This window comes from Ornithorhynchus anatinus, chromosome 12, assembly GCF_004115215.2.
Source record: "Ornithorhynchus anatinus isolate Pmale09 chromosome 12, mOrnAna1.pri.v4, whole genome shotgun sequence".
Classification (NCBI taxonomy): Eukaryota; Metazoa; Chordata; class Mammalia; order Monotremata; family Ornithorhynchidae; genus Ornithorhynchus; species Ornithorhynchus anatinus.
The window spans coordinates 53,499,359-53,510,893 of NC_041739.1; the positions used below are offsets into that span (position 1 = coordinate 53,499,359).

Genomic DNA, 11,535 nt, shown 5'->3' on the forward strand with positions numbered 1-11,535 from the left:
TACTTTAGAGCAGCTTCACTGGGATAGATAACTATCCTGAGTGAAATAAGTGGATTATGCTTGTTGGCAATGTAGCATTTCCTATAAAGTTAGGATATGGCCCTATTTATATCTGTGAAAGAGTGGTGTCCTTTCAAAAGTATATTTTCTATTTTGGGTAAACAGCTTGGGTGGTAATGCTGAACTTTCAGTGGCATAGTGCAAGCCAGACACATTTGAGAAGGTGTTTATGACTCTGGCAGCGAGTAAGGCTCCTTTCATTGCCTAACCTTTCAATTCTCCCTAGGTGAAAGGAACATTCTGTTCATTTTAAGTCAAAGATATTCCCCCTTCACTCACTGCTGCCATCCCTCAAGGATAGTTTGAGAATCTAGGAGAACCTGGGTTAAGTGCATCTCAGAAACATTAGTGGAAGGCATCAGCTCCATCTTTTAAGTAGCTCTACAACCAATTAGACTGTAAGCCCGTCAAACAGCAGGGACTGTCTCTATCTGTTGCCGACTTGTTCATTCCAAGCGCTTAGTACAGTGCTCTGCACAGAGTAAGCGCTCAAATACTATTGAATGAATGAACCTTGGTAAAAAGCAGTTCACAGCATGGGGGAAGATAGGTGTCAAATTTGACTTATATAAAGCCCCCTGTAAAAGTTACAGCTCCTTATTTCATAGTATGGCATTGAGATGATCAAATGTCATAAGGTCACTGATATTTTATCATGCACAAAAAACCAAAAAAAAACCCAAAACAGCACAGTGGCTGACAAAGTGAGGAAATATGTATTTTAATCCTGGCACCACCACTTATATGTTGTGACCTAGAATAGACCCCTTACTTGTCTGACATTTTAAGTTTCGTCATCTCTAAAGGCCAAGAGACCCACAGGGGACAGGAACTGATGATTATCTTTACCTATCCCACTGTTTGTCATATTGAGTGTTTAAAAGTACCACGATTTGAATAGTTTTAGATGTTTGGTGAAGAGGTTTACCTCCGGCAAAGAAGCTTCCTGAACTACCTTGATATTATCACAATTGGGGATCACAGAGGTGGCTCTTCAGCGGAAGAGAGTTCATCCTTTGGTTAATTTTGACTTAAAAATGAGATCAAGCACTTTGTCTTTTGTTAATTTTTATTCTAAAATAATTAGCCTGTCAGGTGAACACTTTGCTTGGTTAGTATTATGCTGACAAAACCACTTAGATCAGCTAAATGTCTAGAACATATTGCATGTACAAAAGATTTACAGTTAAAACCATATAAAAAAAAGTACAAGCTACCTCAATTCGTTACCTGATCTTAAGCCTATGCCACTCCAATGATTGCAAAAATCAAACCCCAAATAAAAACTGTACAATGTGCTTAGATAATATACATCTTTTTAAAAAGATCAGTCTCTTGATTATTGTAATAAATTTAGTGTCTCTGGTGGGTCGATGAGAGATACGCCATGGTACCTGGAAAGGGAGAAGTCCAAAAATTAGATTTATTACCATAACCAAGTGCTAGAACAGTAAGAGGACGTCAATTTTTCACTACATAGGTAAGAGGCCACTTGCTTCTCCCCTTTCAGGAAAGAGGAGAAACTCAATTTTTTCTTCATTTTTTCCATATTGTCTTAGGATGGTTTCTGTTTAACTTGGTAGGACTTCAGCTTTTCCATCCATTCCCGAGCCAGCTCTTCGTAGCAGTGACATCAAGTTAAGCTCTGTACTTTCCCATTGTTTTTTTCCCCTGACTGGACTATCCTATTGGTCTTTGGGCCAGCAGGGAGGGGAAAGGAGAGGAAGGGAACTAGCCTTTTGGTGGTGGTAGTATACACAATTTGAAAAAGACCTCTCAGCTCTTGGGACATTATGGCACAAACTACCTGTTTTTTTACAGCTTTTTTATACTGCAGTTTGTTGCTTGTTGACTTGGCAGTGTCACATCACTAGGTTAAATTTTTTTGGATGGCATAGGATCCCAGAACTTAGAGCCCTTGACAAAATGGGCACTTCAGAGTTGTACTTCAACTCTATAGCACTATCTCAAAACTAGAAAAGACAAGGGGAGCACAATAGTGTCAGCTCAGCCCTCTGCTCTTTCCATCTCTCCAGCCATGTACTTGGCTCTGAGGTAGGACTGTACTCCTTCTCCCCCCAACCTCCCTCAAATGGCTGGAATCCTGTAAAGTTGAGTGACCTAGGGAATAGTTTGGGGATTTAACGGTGGCACTGTCATTGCACTAGAGGAGAGCTAATGAAACTATTGCCGAGTTCACAAGTTTGTCAAGCATTGCTTACTTTGCAGTCTTGTATTTTTCTCGTATGGATTGTTGTGCGTGCTGGGATGCTCTGAGGTAGGTCTTATGGAGGTCTAGGAGACAAGGCTTAAGATTTTCCAAGGTGTATCCTGTCTTTTGAACAAGAGATTCAGGCTACAAAACAAACAAACAAAAACTTATTTACTGTAGTGATTTGGTTTTCTGCATTGAGCTCACTGGCTAATCATTTAAGTGAGAACATCCTAATTTTAAGATTCATATTTCTTGATTTCTCACTATAACAGCTTAATAAAAGTTTTGGTATTTAATTGAGTTGTGTTTTTTGTTTTTAAATCAAATGGAAATTTTTACTGATTTTAGCTATAGACTAACCTTGTACCTGGGTTGATTGCTAAAGACAAGTTCAGGTTTGGGTCAGGGCAGGAGGGAAGAACTACATACCCAGCTTTGTCCAGTGACTGTGTAGAGTGCTAAATGAAAGGCTGCTCCAGCAGTAACCGATGGGAGATATTTTAGATATGGATCAGCATCAATTAGACTCAGCTCTCCTAGAAACTGTGGATGAGAACAATGTAGATTCAATGCACAAATAGTATAAGTTATATATGCAGTCATTTACCCAAAGTCAGTAGGTTTTGGCCCCACAAAGCTTCCTGTGGTAATGAGTATGTGCTTTGTGATGGGGCTATTTTAAAACCACATCAGTATGAAAATCTCAGAAACATCTACAGGAAAAGCAGGGTTTGTTAGAAGCAGATAGGTTCCCTGCCTTCCTGGAGTTTGTCTTTTCTGCATGCTTAGCACCTAGTTCAGTCTTGCATTTGCAAAGCTTTTTTTCCTTTCAGTGGTACTTGTTAAACATTTACTATGTGCCAAGCACTATACTAAGCACTGGAGTGGATATAAGCTAATCAGTGTGGACATAGTTCATATCCCACATGGGGGTCAGTCTTAATCCATACTTTACAGATGAGGTAACAGGCCCAGGAGCTAAATTGACTTGCCCAAGGTCAAACAGCAGACAAGTGGAGAAGCTGGGATCAGAACCTAGGTCCTTGTGAGTCCCAGGCCAGTGCTCTATCCCTTAAGTCACACTACTGCTCTATATTCTTATCTGCTCAGAAGGTTCATTACTAGATAGATGGCTCCTTAAATTGATTAGAAAGCTAACAAGAAGCCATTTTTCTTTTTGGGGTGGGGGGAAAGCCTCCCTTAACAATGAAATCCTTCTACTGCTGTCTGAATTCTATTCTCTCTTCCCTGTGGTTTTTGCATTGTGAATTGTAATCTAACTTTTCTGGCTCCAAAACACATTATGACCCTGCATCCCTTCATAGACTCCCTGTCATCTATAGTTTCTTCACTTGCTTTAACTCAAGTCAAAACACCCCACCTCTTTCCCATCTCTATAGTAGGTGTTAACATAAAAGTACCTAGATTTGACCTATAATGTCTCCTTTAGGAAGGTCCATATTTGATTTGTTTCATGTATTTGCCCCAGGGGAGCAACCAAGCAGCCACCCCAAAACAGATACTTACCATTGCTAAGCTTTCCACTTTAGAGTTTGTCTGGTGCTGGTGCAGAAAGTACTGAGTGAGAAATTGATTTATTGTTGGTGCAGCTAAGTCAAAAGCAAGAACTTTCAAAACTAGATGCTCCATTCGTAAGACTTGCTTCTTAGTGTAGGTATCATCTGTGATATATACAAATTCTGCTACTTCGGGTGGGTAGATTTCTTCAAACTTTCTACAGTAAAGAAGAACATGTGTTTTAGAAACAGAACTTGCTCAACATATTCTTCAGCTTCCATACAGATGTTTTCTGTGTCAAATTCCTGGGTGCCTGAGCCTCAGCATAAAGCAAAGGGTTTCCTGGAGCACCTCCTCCTGGGTGTGTTCAGCAAGTTGGAATTTTACAGGCCCTGCCTAAAGATACATGGTCTTATGCTAATGGTTCCTAATGGTGTATTGCTACAGACTATTTTCACCTTTCTTTTTGGGGGATTAGTTGAAAACAAAGACTCCCCCAATACCACATCACCCCCTTCATCTGCCAAGCCATGCTGTCAAATAGACGATTAATAGAGCTGAATAGTCTCTCCAACTATTCCTCCCATCCATCTCCTCATCTACTGGAGAGGAGGATGAATAAATTGGTTTTTTTTTCTTCAAAGTTTATCTAAAACAGTGACATAGCTTAGATGTGGTGAACTCTATGGCTGATTCCCTTATAATGGCAAAGTTACAACTTAAGGTGGCAAGGATTTCCCCGAGGCCCAGATTCATTTTGAAGAGAAAGGAGTAAACTATAGAGAGAAAATAAAAATCTTGTGCACAGGGGGAAGGATTTGCCAACTGTTTTCAGCAACAACTGAGGGCAATAATGACCCGATTCTTTTCATGAACTGTGTGGGCTCAGGGTGTGCCAGGGTGGCTCAGAAAGCCCAGGGCTGTCCCTTTGTTGGCACTTCCAAGGGCCTTACTGCTGCTTGAGGTGGAACAGTTAACCAGGGTGGGTGGGCAGGAGAGCCAGAGAAATGGGCACTTAATGTTCCTCCATTTTGGACACTGCTCCAGCCCCTCAGTGACTCTGGTAAGCTTTAACTCCAGGGGAATCACTGCTAGAGCTCTACATAGATGCAGTGCAGACCAAAGTAGAATTACTAAAGAGCAGCCCACTGGTATCTACCTTCCAAGAAAGACTGCCAGTTGCAGGAAAAATTAGCATGGAGTAACTCCACCCAGTAAGTTGTCGGGCCCCTTTCTCCCTCCCCAACTTCTCACCATATTCTGGCACTCTTACAAATCCATCTGCATAAATTCTAATTTAGAAAGGGTCTCCCAACACAAGACGATACTTAATGTTGGACAGCTGAGCCCAATCAATGGCCTTTGAGTGCTTACTATGTGTAAAGCACTATACCAAGTCCTAGGGAGAATTCAAGTTCTTCAGGCTGAAATACTGACCAACAAGCATCACATAGCAGAAATATATATATATATATATACACACACTTCTGTATATACACACACAAGTAAAATAAATAAAACCCGCCACAGTAACTTACGAGGCCAACAGCATAGCAGCAGTTCCCACAAGCTGAAGCTTGCCTCGCAATACAGACATGGAAGAAAGGAATCGGTCGATGTAGTTCACGGCCAAGTGCAAGGTCTCATTCTGAAGCTTATATTCTTCTCCCACTTCAACTAGCCAGTCCACTAGGATAGCCCTCATGCTGTTTGTGATGTCGGGTTGTTTCTTCATGTAGCCCATTTTAGGTTTACATTTCACCTAAAGAGACAGAAAAGCGGGGTAGGGTGACTGTGGGAGTCAAAAATTCGTTTTTCCACTTTGTGAGGAAACTATAAGAGCAGATGGAGACATGGGAACTGGTTCCAAACCAAATGTTTGAGCCAAGGTTTTGCATTTGGGAATAGGTTTACCTCCATTTCCCTAAGGTAAGTGTGGATGTCCTCATGGTAGTCTGGAACTTCGTTAACACTTGTTTGTTTTTCTTCAGTTTCCTGTACCACTGACATGTCCATAGTAAGTGGGGAGTCTGAGAAAATGCAAGATGATGCTTGGTCAAGTTCATAGTTTCTGCCATCCTTCTCTGAGGTTCTAGTTTACAAGGGTCATTCTAGCAATACCTTTAAAGAAAGTCAGATTAGACCTCTGTCGACCAAAGGGCCCCAAATACACTAAGGTTACTAGACCTCAAGGTCAGCTATCTGAAATTCTCATTTGTATGGCATTTGAGTGTTTACTGTATGTGGAGCACTGACCGAAGTACCTGGGAGTATCCCCTTAAAAGTAATTGTCAACTAAGGCCTTTCTAAGTGATCATGTGGTTTAATTGGTCTAAAAAGTTTTTACCCCATATAGTTCTTTAAGAATCCTAAATTAAGAATGATGATCAAGATCTGAGCTAAAACAGAGTAGACACAGACATGAAATAACAGCCGTGTGACATTAACTAGATGTTAAGCAGCTGGATGGGTTCCCCACACCTTCCATGTGGAAAGAGTAAATGCCAATACATGGAAAAAAATTGGTCAGTAGAAACACTATGAGAAATGATGTAATATTTAGGAATTTCCAGCTACAATGAAACAAAACTAAATGTGGACCTCTTAAATGCTCAAGTGAGGAGTGCCCCAGATCTGGTAAACTTGAGTCTCACCCACTATTTAGCTGTCATTACCAATACATATTTTCCAAAGCCATCTTCCACCATGAACAACATTTTAAACTACTGTACGACATAATGGATAGAGCACAGGCCTGGGAATCAGAAGGTCATGGATTCTAGTTCCAGCTCTGCGATTTGTCTGTGTGGCCTTGGGCAAGTCACTTCTCTGTGCCTCAGTTACCTCATCTGTAAAATGGGGATTAAGACTGAGCCCCATGTGGGTCAGGGACTGTATCCAACCTGATTTGCTTGTATATACCCCAGTGTTTAGAACAGTGCTTGGCACATAGTAAGCACTTAATACCGTAATTATTTAATAAAGGCATCCACTAAGTCACCCTGAAGCAATTGGAGGCAGCAAACAGAATTAGGCATTAACTCTTATTTCAGATATGATATTGTTTGAGCATTTACTATGAACTAAATGCGGGGGTGAATACAAAACAGTTGAGTTAAAGTCCCTGCCCTACAAGGGACTTCCTCCAGAGCACCTTATTATTAGGGCACATTACTCTTTAGAAGGGAAATGGAGGTGCAGAAACCAAGAGCCCATCTATAACTGTTAGAGGCAGGACCAAGCCCCAAATTGTCAATTCCTTTCACCCTCTACCATAGGTATCTTGATAGTAGTGTAGCATGGCCTAGAGACCACCATCCTCTGGACATCTCAGGACTTAAGGTAGTTGGAGATGAGAAGCAGCATGGCCTAGTGTGCAGAGCACAGGCCTGGGAGTCAGGAGGACCTGGCTTCTAATCCCAGCTCCGCCACTTGTCTGCTGTGTGACCTTGGGCAAGTCACATAACTTCATCTGTAAAATGGGGATTAAGACTGTGAGCCCCATGAGGGTCAGGGACTGTGTCTAACCTGATTATCTTGGATCTACCTCAGTGCTTAGTACAGAGCCTGGCAAATAGTAAGCATTAAATACCATAAAAGAGTTCTAAGGGGTAAGCACTGTGCTAGATCCCAGGGGAAGAAACATCAAATAATCAGTCCCTGGCCCAACTTTAGAGGCTTCCTTTGCCAAATCCCGTTTGGTTCAGGGCTTCCAGCAAACAACATCTGGCCAATTCTCTCCCCCGCTTAATGAGGTAGCATAGTAACCCAGCAAGACCAGATCAAGTTGGTAAGGAAACAGATGGCAGTATTTATACCCTCTTTAAAAAAACAAAAAAAACACAAAACTGTGTGAATGGAAGTTCAGCCATAGTCATATTCTCTACTTGACTTGTCCTCAACGAGTAGTTATTTCCTAAATGGATTAGACTACTTTATGAGCTTGAGGCTTCAATTTAAACCGTATGAATATCTTCACTGGATCTCAATTGCCTCGATTCAAGATCCAGTTGGAACTCCAAGTTAAGTGCCACATCCTAAGGGTATTAACTGATCTTACCCTTCAAATCCTTAGACTTACCCGAACTAGCCTCCATTGAAAAATCGACAGGTTCCAAGGGTTTTCTTGCTCCGGGCAGAGAGATAGCTGAAGTGAAACCCAGGATATGGTCTTCAGACCTAATCTTTTCCAAGACGGCTGGTTTCTTAAGATTCTCTCCATCGGGCTCATCCACATGAATCGTGAATGCCGGTTGTTTACTGCTGTCTTTCCACGGTGGAGCGGTGCCATGGTTTTCATTGTTCACGGGGAGTTCTTGAAGAGGTGCAACCTTAAAAGCAGAACAGTTATATCCTCAGTCACGGATCCACATGGACTCCCTATTCCACCAGGAAATGGAGCATGGGACGGTTTGGAGGGAAAGCAAACTCTAAACCTCACTGTGGGCAGGGAGTATGTTCTGTTTCTTGTTGTAATGTACTCTCCGGAGTGCTCAGTACAGGGCTCTGCACACAGTAAGCGCTCAACAAATACTTTGGAAAGCACCGAGCTCTGAGTCAGCTGGCTTTGAGTTCCAGCTTTACCAAAGCCTGACCCTCCTTCCCCACTATCTTCCAATTTAACTGAAGTTGCTACCATCTCAACAGCAAGCGTAGCTTAGTGGAAAGAGCACGGGCTTGCAAGTCAGAGATCGTGAGTTCTAATCCCGGCTCTGCCACTTGTCTGCTGTGTGACCTTGGGCAAGCCACTTAACTTCTCTGTGCCTTAGTTACCTCATCTGTAAAATGGGGATTAAGACTGTGAACTCCACGTGGGACAACCTGATTACCTTGTATCTACCCCAGTGCTTAGAATAGTGCTTGGCACATAATAAGTGCTTAAATACCATCATCATCTGCTACTTTAGTCCTCCAAGCATGGCTGAGTGGGAAGATGAGGGGCCAAGGAGTCAGAGGACCTGGGCCCTAGCCCTGGCTCTACCATGTGTCTGTTCTATGATTTTGGGCAAGTCACTTGTTTCCTGAGCTGCAGATTCTTCATCCCTAAGATGGGGATCAGATACCTGTCCCCCCTTCCTCTTAGACAGAGTGTCATGTGGGACAAGGACTGAGTCCATGCTGACTATCTTGTATCTACTCTAATGCTTAGCACTTAACAAGTACTAGCGAAGCAGTATGGCGTAGTGGATAGAGCAAGGGCCTGGGTTTAGTCCCGGCGCCGCCACTTGTCTGCTGTGACCTTGGGCAAGTCACTTTACTTCTCTCTGCCTCAGTTATCTCATCTGTAAAATGGAGATTGGGCATGAGCGCGCCACATGGGACAGGGACTGTGTCCAACCTGATTTCCTTGTATCTACCCCAGTGCTTAATACAGTGCCTGGCACATTGTAAGCGCTTAACAAATATCATTGTTATTACTATTTACTACAATTATCAATGCAGTGCTGTTAAGTATTGGTGGGCAGGCCCCTTTGCTGGCCCTGGAAAAAGCTTGGTTTAAAACAGAAGATTGCATTTAAACCCTAGTTCAATATTACTGGTTGCCCCTTCCCCGGGTTAGTGTCAAAAATAGATTGTACAGGTGGTGGGGGTAAGGGGGGGGGGTGTTTTTAGGGGAGGAAAAGCATGGTTTACTTGGCATTAACCCCGAAATCACTAGGCTATCGACACAGATGCAAACCGGAGAGGCAGCTGTGCAATCGGGAGGGAATTTAGGGGGATGTCGAGGGTGCTGACAGCTCCATTTTGCGGGGGAAGGCGATGGTGCGGGCTCACCCCTGCCAACCTAGGGTGGGGCACCAATCAAAACCCCGCAAAGGCAATTTTTTTTTAAAAAAAAAGGCGCGATGACCCAAAGGAAGGCTTTCCGCCTAATTAGCAGTCCCCTCCCTCCCTCTCCTTTAGCGGAGCCTTTCGCACCCCAAGGCTGGGGGTCGGAGGAGAGAGGGGTTCAGGCAGGGCCGGGGCCCAGCCACCCTCCCGGGGGGCGCGTCGGGGAGAGGATGGAGGGAAAAAATGGCGGGACCGGAGGGCGGAGGGGGAGGAGGAGAGGAGGTAGACTGCCGGCTCTCTCGGGGCCCAAAGAGGAGAGCAGGCCTCGGGGAGAAGGGAGAGGCAGAGGGCGCGACCACCATCATCCCCTTACCCCCAGTCCCAGCACGCTGCCACCTCCATCCCCCCAAGCATGCATACATACATGCCCACCCGCATGCATGCATACAAACCTGCATCCATTCATAAATGCCCACCGGTATGCATGCATCCATACATACCTGCATGCCCTCATACATACCTGCATGCACCCATACACACCTGCATGCACCCATACACACCTGCATGCATCCATACACACCTACCTGCATCCATACACACCTACATGCATCCATACACGCCTACATATCTGCATGCATCCATCCCCACCTACATATCTGCATGCATCCATCCCCACCTACATATCTGCATGCATCCATCCATCCATCCCGGCATGCACGCCCACGCGCAGGCATGCATACCTGCGTGTATACTTGCATGCCTGCAGGCCCACCCTCTCGGCTCCCTGCAGACCCCCTCCCTCCCCTCCTTTTCTCACCCGCTGCTGCGCCCTGAGCTTGTGTTGCGGCTGTGGCGGGCCCCGCTGATTGCCCCTCAGGACGCCCAACACGGGCCGGGCCCCCGAGGGCGGTAGCTTGGCCGGGTGCACGTTCTCCTGGTTCTCCTGGTCCTCCGGGCCGGGGGCGGCCCGAGGGACCTTCTGTTCCAGCCCCGAGGTTGCAGGCGCCGAAGCCGCCGGAGGACAATACATGGTGGCCAGCGGGGGCGGGGGCTCCGAGGCGGGATCAGCTGGACGAGGAGGAGGCGGCGGCCACCATGCACCCGGCCACCCCTGCTGGGGCCGTCCCGGTGTCCCGGTGTCCCGGTGTCCCGGTGTCCCGGTGTCCCGGCGGCCGCTCCGCTGACTGCAACCCCGCGCCGGCCCTGGGAGCTGCTCGACCAGTTCAAGTAGCCCGCGACTATTGAAATCGACCAATGGCAGGCGCCGCTGCGCCCTACGTCATCGGGGCGCCCGCCACCGATTCGGCGGGAGAACCCGAAGGCCCGAAGCCCCGGACCCGAAGGCCCGAAGGCCGAGACCCGAAGACCCGAAGCCCGAAACCCGACTCCCGAAGGCCCGAAGGCCGAGACCCGAAGGCCCGAAGGCCGACACCTGAAGGCCCGAAGGCCGAGACCCGAAGGCACGAAGGCCGAGACCCGAAAGCCCGAAGGCCCGAAGCCCAACTCCTGAAGGCCCGAAGGCCGAAACCCGAAGGCCCGAAGCCCGACTCCCGAAGGCCCGAGACCCGAAGGCTAAGACCCGAAGGCCGAAGCCCGAGACCCGAAGGCCCGAAGCCCGAAACCCGACTCCCGAAGGCCCGAGACCCGAAGGCCCGAAGACCCGAAGCCCGAACCCCTGCTCTCTTACTGCAGCACTGTAAGCACATAATTAATAAATACCATTATTATTATTATTCTACTGAAGACATCATTATACTTATATAGCTATCATTATACTTATTTTAGTACCCACTTTTCCAGAGAAGCAGCGTGGTCAGAGAAGCAGCGTGGCTCAGTGGAGAGAGCGTGGGCTTGGGAGTCAGAGGTCATGGGTTCGAATCCAGACTCTGCCACTTGTCACCTGTGTGACTGTGGGCAAGTCACTTCACTTCTCTGGGCCTCAGTTACCTCATCTGTACAATGGGGATTAA

General features: G+C 45.9%; 1 protein-coding gene across 1 annotated transcript; it reads right to left on the minus strand.

Annotated features, from left to right (window-relative positions):
- Positions 1 to 1,111: 1,111 nt before the first annotated feature.
- Positions 1,112 to 10,806, minus strand: CCNA2 (cyclin A2). The gene is made up of 8 exons (XM_029076756.2): positions 10,383 to 10,806; positions 7,875 to 8,124; positions 5,708 to 5,823; positions 5,332 to 5,555; positions 3,803 to 4,010; positions 2,705 to 2,818; positions 2,283 to 2,416; positions 1,112 to 1,454 (listed from the first exon to the last, which is right to left on the minus strand). Exons 1-8 carry the CDS (start codon positions 10,593 to 10,595, stop codon positions 1,400 to 1,402), a joined length of 1,314 nt encoding a protein of 437 aa, XP_028932589.1. The 5' UTR covers positions 10,596 to 10,806; the 3' UTR covers positions 1,112 to 1,399.
- Between the last annotated feature and the right edge of the window lie 729 nt (positions 10,807 to 11,535).